This window comes from Hibiscus syriacus, unplaced genomic scaffold (assembly GCF_006381635.1).
Source record: "Hibiscus syriacus cultivar Baekdansim isolate YM2019G1 unplaced genomic scaffold, ASM638163v2 tig00004323_pilon, whole genome shotgun sequence".
Lineage (NCBI taxonomy): Eukaryota > Viridiplantae > Streptophyta > Magnoliopsida > Malvales > Malvaceae > Hibiscus > Hibiscus syriacus.
Window position 1 is genome coordinate 13,104 of NW_024062010.1, and position 24,699 is coordinate 37,802.

Sequence of the window (24,699 nt, forward strand, 5' to 3'; positions counted from 1 at the left end):
ATCATATGAGAATTTACATGAACTACGTGAAAAGAAACTATGTGACTACATGTATATATGAAAGAAGCTATGAACTTATATGACATGTGATATGAGAGTGTATATGTGGAATGATATAAGTGAAAATGCCCATGATATATTATACAAGAGCGATAGGTATAGTTGGCATGCCAAGAGTCGAGGGTTTACCTATGTTTTACGGAATATATGGACAGAATTACCTATGTCTTTCGAGACATATGGAAACTATACCTATGCTCTAAGGAACATATGGACAGTTTACTTAGGTTCTTCGGGACCTATGGACAGTTGCCGAGGTTCTTTATGACCTCTGGATAGGTCTTTCGGGACAAATTTCATATCCCCTAGTGGGACCCCATACGAGCTGTGGTGACAGCATAGTGCACAACCTCAATAGACTCACATATCTACAGTTCTCACATATGTACATGGGCTAACAAAGAGATAACAATAAATATATATATATATATTACATGTAAAGTATATGCTTTTGTAATATGAATTGCATTATATGATTATATGATGATGTGTGTATTGTTTGGTTAAATGAATCATATGTGGCTTAAAAGAATAGACATACGAGCATATGATTATAAGACATAAATGATAAGAATATGGATAGTGGAATAAGGTTAGTAACGGAAATAGTGTGAGATATGTATATGTGTATATTACATTGTATGTAATGTTAAAATGTTTTGGTATGATATCATGAGATGATGTGCTCCTGCATGTTTAAATAATTAGAGTTCTTTTATAAATGTAATATCTCACTAAGTCATAGACTTAGCGTGTGATTGTTTCACACGTAGGTTACAGAAGTGAGAAGAGTAAAGAGCAATGTGGAGCAAGACAGGCCAGTTCTCCTTATCGAAGGTTAGATCAGAAGAAAGATGAATAATATGTATTTTAATATATAAAGTTTTAGTTGGCATGCATTCAATAATATATTGTATAAGCTCTGAATAGTGTTGTAAACATTTTGAATAAGTTATATGTTATAAAAATTTTAAATTACTCACTATTTTATACAAGTAAATGTTTTGAAAAGTCAATGTGACACATCGGACTCGGATCCGGGTTGAGGGTGTTACATATACTTAATCAAAAATTTGAGGCAAACATAAATCATAATTTACCAATGCAAATTATGTAAACAATGAATCTAGTGACATAAAAATTACTCGTGGGCTAAATTTTTAATTCGATTAGATTCATATTATGATATAATTAATTTATATCCCTTTGATAAAATTATTAAACCCACTTTCATAATTCCTGTGGATAACTATGCAAGGCATTTAATAATTTTACTTTAGTAAATTATGTAATAGGATTTAATATCTAAGTTTTATGTATGTGATTTTTAACTTTAGTAATTTTATTTAACTAAAGATGTTGTGGCTAGTCTTTAACTAAATAAAATTATGTAAATCACTTAGCCAAATATTAACCCTAAACTTTATTTAAAAATGTTGCTAATTCATCATGCAATATCTTATTTTTATAGTCTTAATGAGATCATTACCATAATAAATAATTTTATTTAATCAAAGTTGTTGTGACTAATTCTCTAATTAAATAAAATTATTTAGATATCTAGACATTTAATATAAGGTTTTATTGCTAAATACTTTAAGCAATAATACTTAAGTTTCATGCAATTAAAATGTATGTTATTAACAACCATATAATTTTCATACATTTAATTATAATTTAGGCACATAAAATTAATACAATTTTTCTAAAAAATTATATAATTATTATAAACATAATTAATTTTAGAAATATCTTCTTAATAAAATCCAACGATTTTAGTAACTAAGTTTGCAACACAATTTTTCTCCAATTTTAAAAATCATGGCATCAAAATTCGAGAAATATGTAAACTTTCAAAAATCAGACAAGACAGAGATTTGACCATGCTCAGATACCAAATGTAAGACATGTTTTCATACATGTTAGACATGCTTTCATCTACATTGAGCATAAACGCAACGGAAAAGAGATCGTTATAAATATCTCCAGCCATTGCCTACATCGTATGTCGAAATCCGAGAATTGAATGCACCACCGTCAATTACGTCAGACCACCGTGAACCGCCAAGAACCACCATCGAACACTTCGAACGTGGCTACACAAACTAGACCCAACAAGGATCTTCTAAGCACTCAAAACCTCACTAGATAGTATACTGATTTCCAACTCTCTAAATGTGAAAAATGCTTTGAATGAATTGATGCTTAGGGACCTTGTGCTAATGGGTATTTATAGTTTGGTTTTGCCATCAAAAATCATTAAAAAAGCTGCCCATTATTTAAAGTAACTTCCCACACGTCCATGCACATCTCCTAAATGGAGAGTGGAATTGCACGGTTACTTGAGGTGTGGTGATATGAACCACAAAAGATGGGCAGTTAATTGAACTGCTTACAGCTTGCTTTCATTAGACGAGACCTTGACCCTGTCTGAGATAGGCTGCCTTGTTTTGCTGTCTAGAGAAATAATTTGAGAGCCCCGAATGCGATTAACTTTATTGAATTTCCCCCCTCTGATCTTTAGGGTTATGTTTCTTCAATGAACCTTGAATGAAATTTTCTCCCTCACCCTCGTTATATGATTCAAATGTTTATTTTGGATAGCTCAAGAATCTGTTTAATGTTTAAACTTAAGAATATCCATTATTTTAACGATATCTAATTCAAACCAGTTCGTAACACACACGCACAAAAAAAAGATCTTGTAGGATCGTACGTAGTGAAGCTCACATGTGCATTTCTTTTTAGGCTAAAGTATACAAATGGTCCCTCAAATATAAGGTATTGTTTTGTTGAGTTCCTCGAATATCAGAAATTGCAAAATGATCCCTTAACTGGTTATTTTGTTGAGTCCGATAACTAATAAAAATTACAAAATGATAATTCAACTATTCATATATTTTAAATTCATCATTTTTCGTTAAAAAGTTGACGACTCTCAGTATTGAACGTTAACTTACCGACTAAGATATGATAAAATCTTATCCTAAAATCTAAAATGGCTATAATACAACTCAAACGATTCTATGATCAAATTTTATCATATCTCAATTAACATGTTAATATTTAATTTAGACAACCATTAAATTTTTAACTGAAAATGACGAGTTTAAAATATATGAATAACTAGTTGATTGTTTTGTAACTTTTCCTCAAGTACTTTACCCTTCTTTTTATTTTCTTCTTGTCTTTTGATCTTGCCGACAACAACTTTGTTCTTTGTTTCATATTTGTGTATTTATCAAATACCTTGGGCATGGCCCAGGGTGTCCGGTGCGTCTGGCTTAGGCCGGGTGGGTATATATTTATTTTGGAAATCGATTTTTTATATTAACTATTTATTTTATTATTAATGTTTGTCTTAAAATTTTATTTAAGTTAAATTTATTAAAAATATATATATTATTAATATATATTTATCTTAAAAAATATTTCTAGTCACTTACCTTGTCCAGGATGGAAACGATATTTAGATTTCTGGTTTAATGATGACTCTAAGCTGTCATTGAAACACGTGTTATTAACTTAAACCTGCTGTAATTTTTTTTTACTGATGCTAGCTGCCAACCCATTTTCCCCCCTTTTTATGGTTACATACATGCACATGGGCGAACTTTCCGACTAAAAGCATGTAAAATTGTCAAATCTCAAAAGTAATGTGTCTGGTATCCCTGATTCATTGACTAATCAATGTTCTTTGAAATTTCCATTTTGCTTCACGTCTTTCCCAAGTCGCAGCAGTTCTTAACAAGAAAAATTGCCTAATTATGGCCTAATCAAACTTCCTTTAAAAATTAATCACGTTGATATTTATATAATTGTAGTGTAGAAACATGCGTTACTTCTGTGTATAATTGTAGAAACATGCGGTACTTTCTGTGTATAATTGTAGAAGCATATGTGCTTTCGGACTCATCTTCAAACGAGCGTGTTGAAAATTTGCAAGGGACAAAAACGGAATTTAACAAAATTCAAAAGCATGCTAATTGCGACACGTCCTCCCAAAAAAATCCCGTTATCATATGGTAACTCTACACAGAAACGTCGTGATTTCAACCTGGAGCGTTGGTGGTTTTCGCCTTCTAGCTTTCAAAGTATTTGACTACTTCCTTCCCCAATTCCTACTTGTTCCATTAGTCCTAAAACAAGTTTCTTGTTCTGTTTGTGCTTTCGTATGAACACTGAACAAGTCAAGAGATAAGAAAGAGACAGGATTGGTTGCTGAGAAGATTGGATGTTTTTCCTTTGTTTCAAACATGTTTTACCCTAAGCCCATCGCATTTCTGCTATCAGCTCTCCTTTCTTCCGTTTGGTTAAGCACACACGGGCTTGATGCCGCTACGTTACCCCAAGATGAGGGTAACTTTATTTACCTTCTTTTTTGTAATACGGGATTATCTGACGAATCAGGGATTAAGTTATTTTTTGATTGCTCTGTTATTGGATTTCATGTGGTAATACAAATGTTCTTGTTGTTTGATTTGTGATTTTACCAGTGAATGCTCTGAATCAAGTCACCAAAACAATGGGAAGTAACGGCTGGAGTTTCGATGCCGGCAGTTGCAATATCTCCGAGCAAGTGAACATGGTGGACATGCGTGCCGAGAAAAGCATTACCTGCACTTGCCAAAACGGAACCTGTCACGTCACTCACATGTAAGTTTCCCAGAAAAATAAAAAGAACCACGATAAAGAAGTACTTAAAATGGCTTGATATTTGGGGTTTGTTTTGGACTTTTAGAGTATTCAAGCTTCAGAGTTTACCTGGACTACTTCCATCTGAAATTGTAAATCTTCCATATCTCAAAACGGTGTAAGTATCTCCGGCTCTCTTTCTCAGGTCTCTCCTTATCTTGTTTATTAAATGCGTTTAAGCTTAAGCCTATTGGGTATGCAGTGATTTTGCATATAACTATCTCAGTGGGACAATCCCTCCTGAATGGGCTTCAATGCAATTTGAATTCATGTAAGTTGTCGTCTCCTTTGTATATGATCAATCTTTGTGTGAAGAGAAAAATGAGTTATTCTCTTTTGGGGCTGATCAAGAGATCTTATTCCAGTTCCTTATTTGGAAATCGACTATCTGGGAGTATTCCAACTTATTTGGGGAACATTACCAGTCTTAGATACTTGTAAGTTTTGAAGCACTTTAATTTACTGGACATGGACGTCTAAATGTCGATGTTCTTTTTAAGGCAATCTTAGTTTTGTGCCAAGCTAGTGACATTATATGCTTTTCACTCTCCCGAGGACAATAATTATCCAGGTTTCCTGGTCAATGAAGAATGCAAATGTTTTAAATTGGTAAGAGAAGTTGCACTTATTTCATGTAATTTCAATGCATGTACATAACAGAGACCTCGAAGCGAATCAATTTTCAGGACAAGTCCCTCCAGAGATCGGAAAGTTAGTTAACCTGGGAACTTTGTAAGGAATTTCATTTCTATAAATTTCTAATTTTCCTGAACTATACATTTGAAAACGGGGAAAAAGTAGAGTAGTTTTGAGTGACGAAAGTTTATATTTTTCATTGCAGAAGATTGTCTTCGAACAAACTAGCCGGAAATTTGCCAGTTCAACTTGCGGAACTGGAAAACTTAACAGACTTGTAACGTTTTCTTGTTAACTAGTAGGATGTCAGAAAAAGCTTGTTAGAAACTTAAGTTGTAAAAGTTCTTATTTATAAAATGCAGTCGGATAAATGACAACAACTTTAATGGGAGCATACCGGTTTTCATTCAGAACTGGAAGAAACTCACAAGACTGTAAGATCTTCAACTTTGGAAATGGTTTTTGAGAGTCTTTAAAGTTTCTGAGATTTGAGAACTTTTTTCTATGGAACTGATTATTTTTGCTTTAATTAAATCAAAGCAGAGAAATGCAGGCGACTGGACTTGCAGGTCCCATTCCTTCATCCATCTCAGCTCTGGAAAACTTAAGAACACTGTAAGTACTGAAAGGTTCTAAGAAGAAGATTGTGGACAAGAACTTGTTAATAAATTAATTGTTTCCGAACTTTTTGTTTGTAATGGTGTTGCTTGCTTGCAGGATAATCAGTGATATAAACGGAACAACTCAGCGTTTTCCCGATCTTTGGAACATGACATCAATCAATCGGATGTACGTTTGCTGCCTATCTTATATTTATGAAACATATGGTATTAGTTTTCTTTATCATTTTATCTGATATGGCTGATCTTGGAAATTGTAGAGTATTGAAGAATTGCAACATTGTTGGGCAAATTCCACAACAAATCTGGCAAATGAGTCAATTACGTATTTTGTAAGTGTAAAACATGATTCTTCAGTTAAAGAAAACAGTAAACTGCTTTATTTTTATTTATTTTTTATTTTTCAAACATTTTGATTTTCAGAAGTTTTATGATTTTTTATGGAGGAGAAAAATAAGAAGACTGTAAATGGTAGATCTCTATGCTGCTATTACATACATGTTCATGGCCCAAATTACCATATTCTCATTTATGTTTTAACTTTAATCTTACAGAATTCTTAATCATTTAGATTAAATTTTTGTTCCTTTGTATAAGTTCTTGTTGTTTTATTGAATGATTGCTATCAGCTGATCTTTTAGCACCATAAAAAAAACCTAAGACATTATTTGTAAATTTGGACAGAGACCTCAGTTTTAACTGGTTGAATGGGGAAGTTGTTAGAGCCTTTCTCCCTAAAGATTTAAGATTCCTGTAAGTTCTTTTTTATTTGTTCTATAGAAATCATGCAAGCATTGTAGCAACATTCTATATCTAACCGCAATAGGCCTATAAAACTGATTGATATGATTGATATCAGCTATCTTACGGGCAACAATCTCAGTGGAAATATACCAGACTCGATCTTGCAGACAGGAGTCGCCTTGTATGTGTATTCTGTTTGGACTATCTGATTCTTATATTTAACTAGGAATATCTGTGTGCGTGCACTCATGTGAATTCTTAGCATGCAGAGATTTCTGAGAAAACAGTTCTATTTCTATCTTGTGTTCAGGGATCTTTCCTACAATAACTTCACATGGCCAAGCCCTAATCAACCTGCTTGTTTACGAAGATTGTCAGTTCTTTCTTTTCTTTGAGTTCAGTAGAAGCTTATTCTTCATGTGTGCTTCCTTGAGATGTAGGGTTACTCACTTCTACAGCATTTTGCTTTTTAAATAGGGACAACGTGAATTTGTTCCGCAGTTCTTCAACAGAGTACGGGTAAGTTCTTGATTTAATTATCTTAGGTTATCAAAAGCCACAAAAATTGACTGTCAATACACATTGAGAACGGAGAAGATCAGTTTAGCATGATCTCCATCTATTTTCTTGGGCACCATCTGGGTTGGGGTAGATGGATGTGAGCTTTAAAATTTCATTTCCATGTTTTCTATATGAAAATAATATTTGTAGAATAATGATACTACATAACATTCATTTGATTGCTAATTTGTCCTTTATTTTTGTTGTTTTCCTTTTTTCACGACTCATCAGTGAAAGGGGAGTTATTCCATGCAGGAGTGATTTCAAATGTCAGAAATGTAAGTACATTATTACATTTGCTTTCAGTCTAATTACAATACGTACCTTGAAGTCCACGCATCCAGAGTTGTTGCTTTTTTTTTTCTTTTTCTTTTTTGTAAATGTTCTTTCAAGCATCAAAGATTTACATTAATATACTAACTTGTAAATGGTTAGCATAAAGTTTATATGTATATTATAGTTTGCAAGCTGCTAAACGAAAAAGGTACTTTACCGGTTAGCTTCTTGACTTTTGCTTTTGTCTTGATAGAATATTTTCTGCTTCTTTCTTTGAAGCTAAAATAGTTGTCTTGTCTCTGGCAGACTGGCATTCTATGTATATCAATTGCGGTGGAAATATTGATGTTAGAGTGAATGGGACAATGTATGTGGGAGATGCGAAATCTGGTTTAGGTGGTGCCTCAACATTATATGAGAGTGGCGATAACTGGGGTTTTAGTAGCACTGGAGACTTCAGGGATGACAATGATGAACTTAATGCTGCGTCGCGTTATGTTAAGCAGACAGCAAACATGTCTAACCAGTTGTTTGCTACAGCACGACTATCTCCACTTTCAGTTACTTATTATCGATATTGTTTAGAGAATGGGAGCTATTCAGTGAAATTACACTTTGCAGAGATCGAAATCACCAATAACACGAGATATGGAACACTTGGGAGGCGGATTTTCAACATTTATATTCAGGTAATTAATCATGATTGTGAAACTAACTCCTTCCGCAGTGGTGTTTGTCCAGTGAATTGCTTGGCTGGCATATAAGTTACCGACACACCATTCTGTCTCCATTGGCTGCTAGGTAAATAAGAGTGACCGAATTTTCATGTTGCAGGATCAGCTGGTGGAAGAAAACTTCAATATAGAAGCAGAAGCTGGTGGGATTCTTACTCCGGTAACGAAACACTATAATGCCAATGTAACAAATGGTGAACTAGAGATTCGCTTTTACTGGGCCGGAAAAGGTACTCAAGCAATTCCTTATCGAGGAGTCCATGGCCCCCTCATATCAGCCATCTCAGTTGATCCCAGTATGTGATCTTCTTCATGTCCTTTCTCATCCTCATCTACACCCTCCTTTACAATATATGAGCCGATTACTTTTTCCAGATTTCAAGCCCAAGCATGAGGAGAAGAAAACGAAGACTCTGCCGATTGTCATTGGTGTCATAGGATCATTTCTCGTATTATTGGCATCTGGGATTCTCTTCTGGAGATGCTATTTTAAAGCCAAGAGCCATAGAGAACAAGGTTTGGTCTGTTTCAGTAGTAGAAGTCAATGCTTTGGAAAAATTGAGGCCAAAAACTTTTCCTTTATACTATCTCGTATATGAAAATAACTTTTATGAATGTTCACTTGTTAACGTCCAAGAACATGTTGGACTAATTGGGGGCCTTTTACTTTCTCTTTTTCCAGAAAACAAACAAACCTATATGTAATGGATTAGGAACTTGTTTAACGCATTCTTACATGTCTTCTACAGACCTCAAGGGACTGGATCCGCAAACAGTTTCTTTCTCCTTAAAGCAGATAAGGGCAGCGACTAGCAACTTTGATTCTGGAAACAAGATTGGTGAAGGTGGATTTGGACCCGTATACAAGGTATACAAGCTAAAACAAGTCAAATGAAATCTGTTTTCATATGAAATTTTGCTTTTAGAGTTCTGCTGAATTTCATGATCGATGACAGGGTCAGCTAGGTGATGGAACAATAATCGCAGTCAAGCAACTCTTTCAAAGTCGAGTCAGGGAAATCGTGAATTCTTGAATGAGATGGGCATGATTTCATGTTTGCAGCACCCCAATCTTGTGAAACTTTACGGATGCTGTATAGAAGGGAATCAACTATTGCTAGTGTATGAGTACTTGGAAAATAACAGCCTTTCTCGGGCTTTGTTCGGTAAGTTCAATGCACAATTTTCCCAACTTGATTTCATTGTATGGAAACGTGTAGAAAAGGTTGTAACTCTTGGAAATTTTATGGGATGATTGTCTTAAGGTCCGGAAAACTCCCGAATACATCTGGACTGGCCTACTAGGCAAAAGATTTGTGTCGGAATAGCTAGAGGCTTAGCGTTTCTCCATGAAGAGTCTAGACTGAAAATTGTCCACAGAGACATCAAAGGTACCAATGTTCTGCTCGACAGAGACCTAAATCCTAAAATATCTGACTTCGGATTAGCCAAGCTTAGTGATGACGACAAAACTCACATCAGCACACGAATTGCCGGAACAATGTAAGCCAACTGCTATCTAACAATGTTGTCTTAGCTGAAAAAAGCATCCTTTGACCTTTAAATGTAAATTTACATTGCAAAAGTTAAAAATGCAGAGGATATATTGCACCAGAGTATGCACTGTGGGGTTATTTGACCTACAAGGCAGATGTTTACAGCTTCGGAATTGTGGCATTGGAGCTTGTTAGTGGCAAGCACAATATGAATTATGGACCAACGGGCGAACACACTTGCCTTCTAGATTGGGTAATCGCTGATTTATTCCGTTTTTATACATGCATTTCCATCTCCTTTGGTCTTTATTTAGTACTTCCTATGTTGTACGTTTCAGCCCTATGTTTCTGTTTGTATACCTTTTCTATGACTGCCTTTGTTTCTTTTGGTTTTATCCATGGATTTAAATTGCAGTTGCGGCCGCGTTTTCGTTCACATTGTGTTTATTTAGGTTGTAGATATAACGGATTCTATTTTCCGTGATAGTGGTATCATATGTCTTCGCGACCGCAATATAACGGCCACTATCCGACCGCTCCTTGGTTTTATCAGCTCTGTCCTTTAAGGCTCTTGAGAATTTCATGCATGTGATTTATGTCCTTTGCAGGCCTGTCATTTACAACAAAGTGGAAAGCTATTGGAGTTGGTGGATGATAAGCTGATATCCGACTATAACAAGTCAGAAGCAGAAAGGATGATTAAAGTGGCTCTCTTATGCACCAATGTTACGCCCTCCCTGAGGCCGTCAATGTCTGATGTGGTGGGAATGCTGGAAGGAACCATTACCATTCCCGATATCGTCCCTAACGCGAGTAGTTACAATGAAGATTTGAGGTTTAAAGCCATAAGAGACCACCGTAGCTCTACTCATAGTCAGAGTTTTGCCGGAAGTCAGGTTCACACTTCGACATCTACAGGATCTCAGTTTGAATCTTCATCCGCTTCAGCTCATGGAATCCATGAAACCAACGAGGGGTCCAAGGTTTAAAGCCTAGAGATCTGCAGTATCTACTCATCGTATTTAATACACCCGATTGATTATAGAAGTGCACAAAGATGTATAGGGTTTTTTTCTTGTTACAATAAGTTTAGATCAGAAGTGGCTCCTCCATTCCAGGGCAGGGTATACTTCTAAGATTAAATTGAGATTTATATAAGAATTTACAGATTGTCTACTGAGAGTAATAGTGGTAGGATTCGAACTTGACTTTAGAAGCTCAAATTTTCGAATCTCAATCATCTATACCAACACTCCTTGGCTTATCTTGATTTTTGTTACTTAGAGGTTGGTCCAGAACATAAAATAAAGGTGGTGGTGGATCTTTAGTATATATCAAATGGTAAGGGCTTATGAATGTATGATATAACAATGAATGTTTGTACTGTATTATTTATTTGCTAAAAGAATCGAAGTTGAAGATTCCGATTTTCATTCTATTTTGGAATTTTCGTTGGTGCCAGAAATAAATTATTTCAAGCTGAAGTTGAGGACTTGTGGTCCTCATTTAAAAAAAAATAAAGCTTATCCTCGGCTGTCGGCCCGTTCTATGGACTCTGTGTCCTCATAAATCATAATCGCTTCGAGGGTCAAAAACCAAAAGTGCTTTTAGGCACCTTTTACTATGCAAAAAACCAGCTTTTTTCAAAAAAAAATGCTCCTATTTAGTGTCTTTACCAGAATTATTAAAATATAAAAAAATATTTTTCATGATCATGCGTATCATTGTTCAGAGTAAGAGTGAGCATTCGATCGAGTTGAGTCAAAATTTTTTGAGTTATTCAAGCTGACGAGTCTTATTTTACAACTCAAACTTAACTTGAAATTTTTTTCGAGTAAAGTTATTTAAGTTTCTGTGCTGATTTTATTATAATTATTTATAGTATAATGACAATAATTTGTTGCAAATATTTTGATTTTATCTAACCATAATATATATATATATTATTTATTTTATATTATAATGTTATTTAATATATCAAATACAATCTAAAATTATGAGATATATTCAATAATACTATATTTTAAAAAAATATTTTGAGGATAAAATATCGATGAGAAAAAAATTGCAAACAATCATAGTCAAAATACCAAATTGATTAAAATGCAAAATTTAGGAACTAAATAAAAATATAATATATCTTTAGTTAAAAAAAATAACAATTAAAGTTACATACGTATTTTATTGTGGTATATGAGCATGTGGTTCAAATTTGGTAAAAAAATGACTTAAAATAAATCACAAATTGAAAGAATAAAGAGATTATAAAAAATTGAAAGACTAAATTAAAAATAAAAAAATTGTTATCAAAAAATAGGAATTAAAAGTACACATATACTCTAATATGGTTTAAAAGCATGTAGCTTAAATTTGATAAAAATGACTTAAAATAAATGACGAATTTAATAAATAAGAAGATTATAAAAAATTGAAGAACTAAATTAAAAAATAAAAAAATTGTTATCAAAAAGAAGAATTAAAAGTACACATGTATTCTACTATAGTTTAGGAATATATAGTTCAAATTTGATAAATAATAGACTTAAAATAAAGAAGGAATTGAAGAAATAATTAAATCATGGGTTAAATCGTCAAAATACTGGGTCAAATTTTTTATTTTTATGAGTAACTTGAAAATTTAAAATTTTAACTCCACTCGAATTTGAAAATCAAAATTTTGATCAGAGATATAATTGATCAGCCCATTTACTCTATTTGTGTGAAAATGACACTCATCTTTTTTTTTCTTTTTTTTTTGTCACCATCACATTATTTTTTTAAAATTTTTTAATAAAAATAATTATGAATTTATTTTATTTTGTAGTATATTTTTTTATCTTTTGATAGTTTACAGTTTTTTCTATTGTCTTTGTTTATTTTTTTTCATGATTAGATTTAACATCGTCATATCAATATGCGCTTATTTGTTATCATGATAATATTCTCTGTTTTGGACATCGTATTGATTTGGATACGTGTTTGCATTCATAGATAGTTTTTTCAAGTCGCTTGAGTCTGATTTACGATTTGTCGGTGACCTTCAGTAGTTTCATTCCTTTTGTGATTCGTTTACTGATGCAGTTAGATTTATTCGTATCTTTATTTTATTCAAACTTTTTAGTTAATTTTTTTAATATTTTCTTTATTTAATCTTGTGTGATCTATATGATTAATTTTTATATCTGATTATAAGAAAATATACTAATTATAATTTTGTTTATATTTACGTTATGCTTGCAATTCTTTAGTGTAATTCTTATAAAAAAAAGTTGCAATATTTTTCTCACACACTTCAAAAGTTGGTAAGTTAAAGATCCATGGATAGGCTGCATCCATAGCTAAATTTTGATGAGAAAATAAGTATAGGCGAAAGAAGATTGCTGCATTTCACTAAGAAAAGGATGGGAAGAGTTGTTAACTGTCCTTCAACCGTGAAAATTCTCTTTGGGTCCATAATTCTTACAGTCTTGGTGTTCATTTTCATGGAATCTTACCAAGTTGAAGCCCAAGTTGAGCCACCTTATCCTCCTCGTTATGAAAGTAAGTACAGATTTGCAATTCCTTTATTGCTTCAGTTCGTGTTAAAGATGAGCACTGTTGAAATGTTCCTGCTTATGTTTTAGAAGTTTACTTTCTTCCATTTCTCTGTTTTTTTTAATATTGTTTCTTAACTAATTCGGTTCATTTGTGTTAATGGTACTTAAGAACTCACCCAAGAGATTATCGCACTTATTTTCTTTTAAATGTGTTTGAACGCCACTCAGCTTCCTCCATTGGCTTCTCAATTTGTTGTTTTTTCTTTCTTTCTGGATTTGCAGTAAAAGCTCTTCGCGAGATAGCGGCAGATCTTGGAAAGAAGGATTGGAATTTTAGTGAGAACCCTTGCAACAGTAAGTCAAGCTGGTTTACTCCGCCGCCGCTGCCAAATATGCCTCAAACCATTAAAAACAGTACCGTCACCTGCAATTGCTCCTTCTCCAATGGTGAATGTCATATCGATGGCATGTAAGTCCTTACTGGTCATAAGAAAATTGATTCTTATTCTAATTTCTTAACCATAGACAATCTATCTTTTTTCTGCTACTAAAATCTCTCACCTAACTATTTGGAAATTTTGAATTGGACATGCTTCTAAAATATTTGTATTCACATGAACAGCTATCTTGGCGGGCAGGATCTCGATGGTGTTCTTCCACGCTCACTTGTCAATCTATCATATATTAAAACATTGTAAGAAGAAGGTTACATACTCTTTAACTAGCAAATAAGCTTCTATCCATTTTAAAACTTTTTTCTGTTGCTTTTAGAGTACTCCATTACAACTATCTTCACGGTGCAATCCCACATGAATGGGGTGTTCTGAAGTTGGAGATTATGTAAGTCACAAGTGCACTTCATGTCACGTTTACCCTGTTTAGAAGAAGCTTACTTTCAGTTTCATTTAACTGATAGGAATTATTACATTTCAGGACAGTTTCTATGAACCGTTTATCAGGGTCTATCCCAGGCTCTTTGGGAAACATAACAACTCTAAAATATCTGTATGCCTCGGTTGCTTATGTTTTCTTTAGTTTTATCTCTTTTCTTTTCCTTAAAGGGTAGAAAATGTTTCTTATTACAATTATATTTTCAGGAGCGTCGAGAACAACATGTTTTCTGGAACTATTCCTCCTGAGTTTGGGAAATTGGTTAACCTGGAAAACCTGTCGGGCTTTCTTTTCCCTATTAGTCTACTTCCATGCATGATCTATCAGTCCGCTTCTCTCTTTAATATTTAGTATAGTATAATTTGCCTGACCTTGCCTCTTTCTTGAATATAGTACTCTTAATGCTAACTATCTCACCGGAAAGTTTCCCTTGTCACTTGCTAATCTGTCCAATCTAAAAGAACTGTAAGTATTTTCTGCACTATATAGAATTATAGTGTTAATTAGGCTAGATTTATTTAGTACCCCTTCTTTTATGTGAGGTTTATGCAGTAGGATTAGCAGTAACAATTTCATTGGAAAGATACCCAACATTTTTCATAGTTGGAAGCAACTTGAGAAGTTGTAAGCATCTTCCTGTCTCCAGTACTTCTCTATAGTACTTCATTGAAAGTTTTGGTGATGGTTACTTCTTAAATTTGGATTCTTTTGCCAACAGAGAGATTCAAGCTAGTGGTTTCGAAGGGCCAATTCCTTCAAGCTTAGCTCTCTTGAGTAATTTAACGGAACTGTGAGTTTGAATTAGTCCCTTTAGATTTTGTAGCCATTCATTTCTATTAATGATTTAACTTAACTTCAGTACGGTCCAATTTAGATGCTATTTTTTTGGGATCATTCCAATTTAGATACTAAAATGATTGCTTAGGGGCCTTTTCTCTTTTTAACAATTCTTTATGGTGAAATATAATTCAGAAGGATCAGTGACTTACCTGGAGAGGGTTCAAAGTTTCCGAACTTAAAAAACATGAAAAACATGTACAGATTGTAAGTCATTCCCATGCTTGAAAAATTCTTCAATACCATATTAATCGTCTTTTGTTATAATTGTTCTCAGATGATGGGGGCTCATATTGCAGGATGTTACGTAGCTGCAACATAGCTGGACCAATCCCAGATTACATATGGGAATTTTCACAACTGCAAATTTTGTAATTCTGCTGTTCTCGACTCATCTTAATTTTCAGTATTTATTTCAGTACTCGGCATACCGTTTTCATTCTTTTCTTGTGGGTTTTAATAAATTTGTCATAATTAAATCTTCTTCTTCTTCTTAGAAAGCAACATACTTCAATCTTCCATAAATGTACTTATCTATATATTTTCTGGATTTCAGATTTCTATTAACTTATCATTTCAACATTCATATTTGTATAGCTATGATAAAACTGATTTGTCCACTTTTCTCAGAGATCTCAGCTTTAACAAATTGGAAGGTAACGTTTCAGATTCTGAAAGCCTTACAAAATGGCAATACATGTAAGTACTGTGAATTCTTTAGGTGTACTCATCCAAACCTAGACTAACCAATATGAAGAACACTATGCATAGTATGTTCTTGAAATAATACTCAAAGTAGTTTTTCTGGTCCTTTAATCATAGGTATATTTATTGGCATAATGCCGAAATTAGCCCCCCCAACGTTTGCGAAAATGGTCATTTTGCCCCCTAATCTATTTTTTGGAGCATTTTCCCCAACGTTTCATTTTAGGGCAAAAAGGTACCTAATATTTGACAGAATAATCATTTTGTCCCTTATTCTTTTTTTTTTCTTTCATGAAGCCCTCAATGTTTCATTTTAGGTTAAAAAAGGCTCATATTTTGGAGTGTTAGTCGTGTGTTAACTAATGGTTTTCATCTATAGAGGGAGCTTTTTGTCTCAAAGTGAAATTTTGGGGGCCAAAATGCTCCAAAAAAAGAATAGGGGTCAAAATGACCATTTTGGTAAACGTTGGGGGCTATTTTTGGCATTATTCCATATTTATAGGGGGAAAATAAGTAGTTAATAAAAGTTATAAGGTTATTGGACTTTTTTATCCTTGCGGTAATATGGAACATTTTCATTTGTTTATTTGATTCTCAACAGTGCACATTTTGGAAACTCATGGATGACATCAAAAATAAAATTAGCTTGCTGATATTTTTACTACTTCTGAACCAGGAACCTGCATGCATTAATATACTTAAATAAGTTCTACATCTTATGAAATTTTACTTTGCGGTCCAGTTCTAACCTTTCAATTTGGTTCTAATAGAAGTGCCTAAGTGTGGAGTATTGCTTACTGATTAGGTTCCTGACACACAACTCGCTTACTGGGAGTATTCCGGATTGGATAAGTTCTCGAGATAGCCGCTAGTATGTCAACTATCATTCTCTCTTTTTTCTTCTCGTGACACGTGAGTATCTGTTTATCTTCTGCATAGGGTTGACTGACACTTCAAATAACATTCATTGAATGATTTCTGCTGGATCTGATAAGTTATTTACAGTCACTTAAGGATTTTTCTTCTTTGACAGTCTGAAGGATATACCTCAAAACTACCTATTCAAACAATGCAAAATCTAACCCAATTATCCATTTTGTAGTTGCTCAGAGTACCATTCCTGGAAACATGTCCTACGTTATACCAGTACTAATATTGTTAGTTGTAATAAAAAGTAAAGTACCGTCATGTTTTTAGTCTAGTCATTTATAATCTATTATATTTTTTTTTTGCAGTCAGATGGATCTTTCTTATAATAATTTTTCTGAAAGCCCAGAGTCGCCTTCTTGTCGGGAAAATCTGTAGGAAAAACTTCCTCTTAACTTGGTTTCCAATGCTGTGTATTATTTTTCCGACTCTTTGTAAGAAGTTTTGAAATATTAAACTGATTGGTCTATTGCTTCATCAGAAATTTGTTCAAAAGCTTCTCGGGAGGCAAAAACTTGTAAGTTTCTATCTTACTGAGCAAAAAAGTTACCACGTTTTTTGTTGTTTCTTTTCTTGCCCTTTTAATCACTCTTTAACACGTCTGGTGCTTCTTTGTCGTACTAAACTAATAAAGAGGACTAGATAAATGCCTGAAGAACTTTCCTTGTTCAAAAGGTAATTCCTTTGCATTAAAATGCAAACCTCTAGGCTCTGAAAACAGGTTTTACAGTAAGGTTTTATCCTAATCAACTGGCATGTATTAAATCATTCTTTCTAGATTGGTATTCGGTAAATATAAATTGCGGTGGAGGAGCAACAACTATTAATGGGGTCGACTATGAGGCGGATGAAGACTCGGGAGGTGCAGCAAAATTTTTTCCACTCAAAGAGACTTGGGAAACAAGTAGCACTGGGCTTTTCTGGGATATCACTGTTACTTCAAGGGACTTTATAGCAAAGAATGTTTCTATTCTCCGAACTAACAACTCGAATTTATATGAAAGAGCACGCCTCTCTCCTCTTTCTCTCACGTATTACTTTCGTTGCTTAGCAAATGGAAGTTATACGGTTACGCTTCACTTTGCCGAGATAGTTATCAGAGACAATAGATCCTATCAAAGTCTTGGTAGGAGGATATTTGATGTTTATATCCAGGTATTCAGTCATATTTTATATGTAGTGTAATTTGCATGATACTGAAACTGGTTTGATTGAATAAGTTCATTGCAGGAGAAGCTGGAATTGAAGGATTTCAATGTTAAAAATGAGGCACAGGGTGTCGATAAAGCGGTTGTAAGGCAATTTAAAACGGTTGTCCTGAACAAAACTTTGACAATACGCTTTCACTGGGCTGGGAAGGGGACTGCTGCAACCCCAAGAAGAGGAACATATGGTCCTTTGATATCAGCTATCTCAGTAGACTCCGGTAAGATCTGTGGTTAAAGAGCCATTCACTCTTCTTTTGTGCTTTGCTTAACCTCCTGGATAAATTTGGGAACTTCTACTCTTAATTGTGATATTTTTTAATTCTTGAAGTGGATTGACATGTACATGATATGAAGCAATAATGGAGTGTTACTTTATGCGCTTAAAATTACTGAACGGGGAACTTTAAGCGTCTGCTACCTTCTTAAGTACCTCAATTGCTGGATAAGTTTTCACTGGCATATGCACACGCAGTGTTACTTCAGGAGATGGAAGTTTTAGAATAACCGTTTGTACCATTTTATCCCTTTTGTTGGTAGATTTCAAGCCTCCGGTTCGCTGTGGCTGGAATAAGAATATGAAGTTCATAGTGGGAGCTGTTGTTTGTTTTCTGTGCCTGATTTTCATAATCTTAGGCATTTTATGGTGGAAAGGCTATTTTCGACGAAAGCCATTAAGAGAACAAGGTATTCTAATAAACTTCAATCTGCAAATTTATACTTTTAAATGATTTATCTAGGATGATCTATCTGAACAAGTGCACCAGAATGTTTAATTCAATTGGTTCCACCCCGATATTTTCCAAGTATTGAGGGGGTTAGATCTACAGACTGGCTTTTTTACCTTTGGACAAATGAAAGCTGCTACAAACAATTTTGATTCTACATATAAAATTGGAGAAGGTGGTTTTGGAGCTGTCTACAAGGTACCTATAGCACATGCTTTCTCTTTACATTTAATTTATTTCCTAATGTTTAGGTGTACAATATTGTTTGATGAAATATATAACAAAAATTTATTTTATACTTCTGCTGTAGGGTGTATTGCTTGATGGTACCCTAATTGCAATTAAAAAACTTTCTTCGAAATCAAGGCAAGGAGATAGGGAATTTCTGAATGAACTAGCCATGATTTCAGGGTTGCAACACCCTAATGTTGTTAGGTTGTATGGATGTTGTGTTGAGGGAACTCAGCTGTTGTTGGTATATGAATACATGGAAAATAATAGCCTCGCACACGCTTTATTCGGTAAGTTTAATGTCCTAAATCTCTTTCATTCTTCATTCAATGTTTTTGTGATTGGAGCCATAGAAAGCAAGTATTCCTTCTCTGATCATTTCATCTCAGCTCCATGTATGGATAACTATATGATGAATTTCAATGGATTTTGCCTGTGTCAACGAATAGCTCCCAAAGAAAGCCAGCTATTGGACTGGCCTACTCGGCAGAAAATCTGTCTTGGAATAGCGAAAGGTCTTGCTTTCCTGCACGAGGAATCAAGTTTAAAAATTGTACATAGAGACATCAAAACTACCAACGTGCTACTAGATAGTGATTTCAATGCGAAAATCTCCGACTTCGGTTTGGCCAAGTTCGATGAGGAGGAAAACACCCACATTAGCACCAGAGTTGCTGGGACTATGTGAGCTACCACTTTCCCTATGTTTTTCATATGCTGAGCATCACTACATTTCTTTCAATTCAGCATATTTAGTTTGAATCGAATAAAACTATACTGCTTGTTTGCTTTTTGTTTCAGTATTAGTGTTAAGAAATACATGATTTCTCAACTTGCTACCATAATAGAAAAAGGAACATAGATTCTTGAAACTGAAATTCCTGCAAATTGCATGAAGCATCAGTGCTTTCAACTATAGCATTGAAAATGAGATCAAAGCCTACAACCTTGTTTATGTAAACATGAACAAAGTTGATATGCATGAGTATGTTGTGCTTTGTTCTCCTATTTTCGCAGAGGATACATGGCACCAGAATATGCATTATGGGGCTATCTCACCTACAAGGCAGATGTTTACAGTTTCGGGATTGTTGCATTAGAAATTGTTGCTGGAAAGAACAATGCAAAATATCGACCCGAAGAGGATTATGTATGCCTTCAAGATCGGGTAAGATACAATTCAAGTTATAATGTGATAATGTCATCACAGAAATATCTATGTATTATAATTCACAGGTGCTTGAACTTATATTGATCATTTAAGTTCCTTTATCTCCTTTTCCAGGCACTTGTTTTACAACAGAGGGGAAACTTAATGGAGTTGGTGGATCCAAGGTTGGGGACCGAATTCAACGAAGAGGAGGCAATTAGGATGACAAAAGTAGCTTTATTGTGCACTAATTCATCCCCTGCACTTAGACCAACCATGTCTGAAGTTGTAAACATGTTTGAAGGTCGAACCCTTGTTCCTGAATTAATCATGGACCCGAGTATCTTTGCCGATGATTCGAGGTTCGGATCACTGAAAGACGAATTCAACCGAATGAAATCCTGGAAGAGTAGCGAAACCACCATGGTTACTGCCTCATCAGATTCAAGTTCAACAACATGGTATGGCTCTTCCTCAACGCTTGTTTAACATCCATCAAACTCAAAGCAAACTTGATTGCTCTTATAGTAGTGTAAAGATTGGCTTCAATAAAAATGTTTAAAAAAATCTGAACTTCCTTTACACTCTTTCTTGATTGTCAGACTAAGGGTAATATATTTGGACATGCATGTGGAGTATGATGATATGCGATGTCATTCAAAGTGACATTTACTCCCTTTTTTTTTCCCCTTTTTCAGACGACCGGTTGAGCTCTAGCACAGTCAACAAAACCGGTCAAGAAAAAAATTTAATCGATATAGCAATTTTTATTTGATGATATTTGAAAATTTAATATAAATATTATAATTAATATTTATTAATTATGTATTCATATTTAATTTATATTTAATATTAATTTTACTATTTTTAAACTCGACATAATTCCTTTTAAAACCCATGAACATAGGTTTGAGTAGTGATGACAATTTTATCTCGATCAAATAAATTCATACCTAATTTGATTCGGTCAGGTAAATTTATATTTTGAAAATTTAAGTTCAGATTTATGACAAAAAAATTAACTTAATCTGACTTGACATAATATTATAATTATATTTTTATATATTTAGAGATAATTACAATAAAACTTTTATAATTTTCAATTAGAGTCCAATTTTATGTAATGAAAATGGATTATATATATTTAGGCCGGATCGGATCATGTACAATTTTTAACCTAAAAATCAGATTGAATTTCGGATCAGTTGTGGCCTTTCCTAAATTCAAATTAGATCGAATGTGAGTGGAATTTTTTATTTTTAAATCTAGTGTGGGTGTGTGAATGCATCCTCATGTTTTCTGCCTCCTACGATTCGATCTCTTTGGAATGTTTTAGTAGCGACAAATTTGCATACTCAAATGAAGGTTTCAACTACAGAATAACTTCCATTGTTATTGATACTTTTCCTTCATACAGGTTTTAGTTTTGGATCTCTTTAATGATGAATCTTTAATATTATGGTAAATTACGCATATAGTACCTAAACTATCAGTTTTGGTCTGTTTAGTACCTAAACTTTCAAAATCATGTCTAACGTTTAGTTTTTGTTTCATTTTAGTACCTCATTGTTAAAAACTTAACACATTTAGTATCTAAACTATCAGTTTTGGTTCGTTTAGTACCTAAAAACTTTTAATTTTTTTAAAGCTTAACGTTAAATTTTGAATGGGATACTAAAATGAAATAAAAACTAAACTTTAGGTATAATTTTAAAAAAATAAAAATTTAGGTACTAAAACCAATAGTTTATATACTAAACGTATAATTTACCTTTAATCTTATTATATGTTTATGGAGAATAAAGGCGTGATTTATTGTGAACAAAGATGTTTTTCTACAGATAATTGTATTATTACAATTAATCTGTGATAAAAATATAACTTTTGTTCAGCCCAAAGAAAATTAAATAGAAAAAGAAATGAAAAGTCAATGAGACGAAATGAGGTTAAATATTAAAAAGTTACATTGTTTTTTTTTTTTAAATTGGATCTCATTAAAACCCTTTCTAAATCCTAAACGGGAAAAAGTATCCAAAGAAATTGTATTATAGAGGAACAATATCATTTGATACAACAGTAATAATTATCTCACGATAAAACGAATAAAAAATTATAAAATACCCCGAATGAAGAGCCCATGTTGCTAAACTTATAAGCAACCTTGTTACAATTATGTGAAATAAACTGAACACTAAAGGCAAGATGTCACCCCCAATCTGTTGCACCTTGCTGACAATAACCACAGCATGCAATCGTTGTCCCTAGCCTACTGAAGACCGGCAGTAAGAGCATGTATTTCCGCTAGCCTTGCCTCAGAACATTTATTTATAATAATATTTTAATTATCTGAATTACTTATATTTTGAAAATATCTTATCATTGAATTTATAATTAAGTGATTTTATGTACAAATTATCTCTATTGAACTATAGACCACGGTTTAGGGATTCCACTGATTGTTGGAGTCTCGGATGATTGGGGCATAGAACCCATAGGGTTCGTTCGATTATAAAAATATCTTTTTATTTTTATTTTTAAAAAGTAATATTCATTTTCAATTTTTTAAAGTTAAAAAGCATGTTTGATTAATATAAATAAAATTTTGAATTTAAAAAAATAGCGAAAATATATTTAATATCTAATTTTTAAAATATAAATGAATAAATAATTATTAAATAATTAAATTAAAGAATAATTATTAAAAAAATTCATTACATAAATTTAGCATGTGATTTATACAAATACAAAACAATGAAATTAATAAAAAAAATCACAACATAAAAATTATTTTAGTTTATAATAATAATATAATATTAATGCATAATAGACATCGATTAAATTAAAAAATGCATAAAAATATTGTTATAAACAAGAGAATATGAAAGTATCATTAAAAAAAAGGCTTAATGTAAAAATAAGTGTTCAAACTATACTAAAGTTAATTTTTGGTGTCTAAAGATTTTTTTCGTTAAAAATAGTTGTTTAATATTTTATCTGTTACACTTTTAGGTGTCTACCATTAAAAAATGATAAGTGATATGTATTACGTCCATATTTTAAAAATTTGTTTTTAAATAAAAAAATTCAAAGAAAAAATGTGACAATGTCACTTAATTTTTTTAATGATAGACACTTAAAAGTGTAACAGAAAAAATGTTAGGCGCCTATTTTTAATGAAAATTTCTTTAGACATCAAAAGTTAACTTTGAGTATCGTTTCGACACTTATTTTTATATTAAGCCCAAAATAAAAAATATATATATATATTTAGTTGCATGTAAGGTTCTCAATTTTTTGTAAAAAGAAAACTATTATCTCTTAAACTTTTTTGCACCAAATGTGATCCTTAAATTGAGAAAAAAATATTTTTAATCCTTTAACTAATAGAAACAAACTATCATAACGCTTGCATGACAGTTCACAAAACTTACTTTTTTAGCTGACCCTATTCTCATATGTAATGGGATAAAGGGAAAGTAAGATAGTAGGCTGCCCTCAATGCCAGGTTGAGAGCAGCTTCCGTGGGAGACCTCCGGTTATGAAATTGCCCACTGTGGGACTCGATCCCACAACCACAAGGTTAAGAGCCTTGCACTCTACCAACTGAGCTGGACAAGCAATTCATGATAATCTAATATGACAGTTCATGATGTTGTTGTGATAGTACATAATAGATGATGATGTGATAGACGAGTTTAATTATTTTTTAACTAAATTTGAAGGCCTAATTGATTTTATTTAAAAAAAAGTTTGAGAACTTATCTAGTTTTTTTAAGTAAGGCATCATTTAAATTTAAAATTTAAAATATAATTAATTATCAAGATATTTAATACAATAAATTTAAAAATATTATAAATTAAATTATTAAAAAAATAAGTTTAAAGACCACATTGATTGTAAAAAATTTTAAGGATCATATTGATTTTTTTTATAAAATTTTTGAGATTTCAGATACCAATAAATAAAAAAATTATTGTTAGAATGGTTTAAACATGAGCAAGTTAAGTTAAAAATCTTGATCCGATATTTTTTAAAATTTTAAAATACTTTTAATGAAAATAATGAAAATATTTTTTATGAAAATATTCTTTTATGTTTTCATTTTTCTCTCATTTTTTTATTTTTTAGAAATCATTCTCTAATTATACAATAAAATAAAATTCTTTTTCAATTTTTTTATTCAACCAAACGAATCCTTAGTATCCACAACTTCAAAAGGTGTCACGAATTAACGGCTAGCGGCTTTCGCCTATCTGCCACCTGCCAATCAGTCTATTGGATTTTTTGTTGGCAAAAAGTCATAACAAGTCCTTGTACTTTTGAAAAAAATCAAAGTGATCTTTGTATTATTTTTCTCTCAATGTGACACTCCAACTCAGAAAATAAATCCAATGTAACCCTTTTACCAACGTTTTTTCCATCGTTGACCATTATGGTGTTGATGTGATAGTTCACGATGCTGACATCAGTGATTTAAATAGCGTTCGCGGTCGCATTTTCGGTCGTATTGCGTTTATCGCGGTTGCGGATATAACGGATACCATCACAGTCACTACAGGTGTCGCGGTCGTGATTTTTTTAAAATTTTGTACAATTTACCCTAAAACATAATAATTATATTATAATGTTAAGGAGTGACTAAAATAGTAGCAATCTGAAAGTTTAA

The 24,699-nt window shown here is 32.8% G+C and overlaps 1 protein-coding gene across 1 annotated transcript; it reads left to right on the top strand.

The window, feature by feature from the left end:
- Positions 1-4,120: 4,120 nt before the first annotated feature.
- LOC120193104 lies at positions 4,121-20,664 on the top strand. The gene is given in 49 exon segments (XM_039195711.1): positions 4,121-4,419; positions 4,557-4,716; positions 4,802-4,873; positions 4,958-5,026; positions 5,121-5,192; positions 5,416-5,487; positions 5,597-5,668; positions 5,754-5,825; positions 5,935-6,006; positions 6,109-6,180; positions 6,272-6,343; positions 6,696-6,764; positions 6,871-6,936; positions 7,066-7,128; positions 7,233-7,272; positions 7,540-7,594; positions 7,899-8,281; positions 8,427-8,622; positions 8,702-8,842; positions 9,076-9,194; positions 9,283-9,322; positions 9,325-9,492; positions 9,592-9,829; positions 9,925-10,075; positions 10,431-10,808; positions 13,161-13,362; positions 13,641-13,827; positions 13,981-14,052; positions 14,130-14,198; positions 14,292-14,363; positions 14,456-14,527; positions 14,643-14,714; positions 14,802-14,873; positions 14,968-15,039; positions 15,222-15,293; positions 15,386-15,457; positions 15,717-15,785; positions 16,597-16,662; positions 17,027-17,092; positions 17,200-17,235; positions 17,353-17,393; positions 17,497-17,873; positions 17,949-18,144; positions 18,464-18,610; positions 18,731-18,849; positions 18,962-19,172; positions 19,332-19,566; positions 19,900-20,050; positions 20,168-20,664. Coding segments are annotated over 49 exon segments (6,117 nt in total). The 5' UTR covers positions 4,121-4,316; the 3' UTR covers positions 20,522-20,664.
- The last annotated feature ends 4,035 nt before the right edge of the window (positions 20,665-24,699 follow it).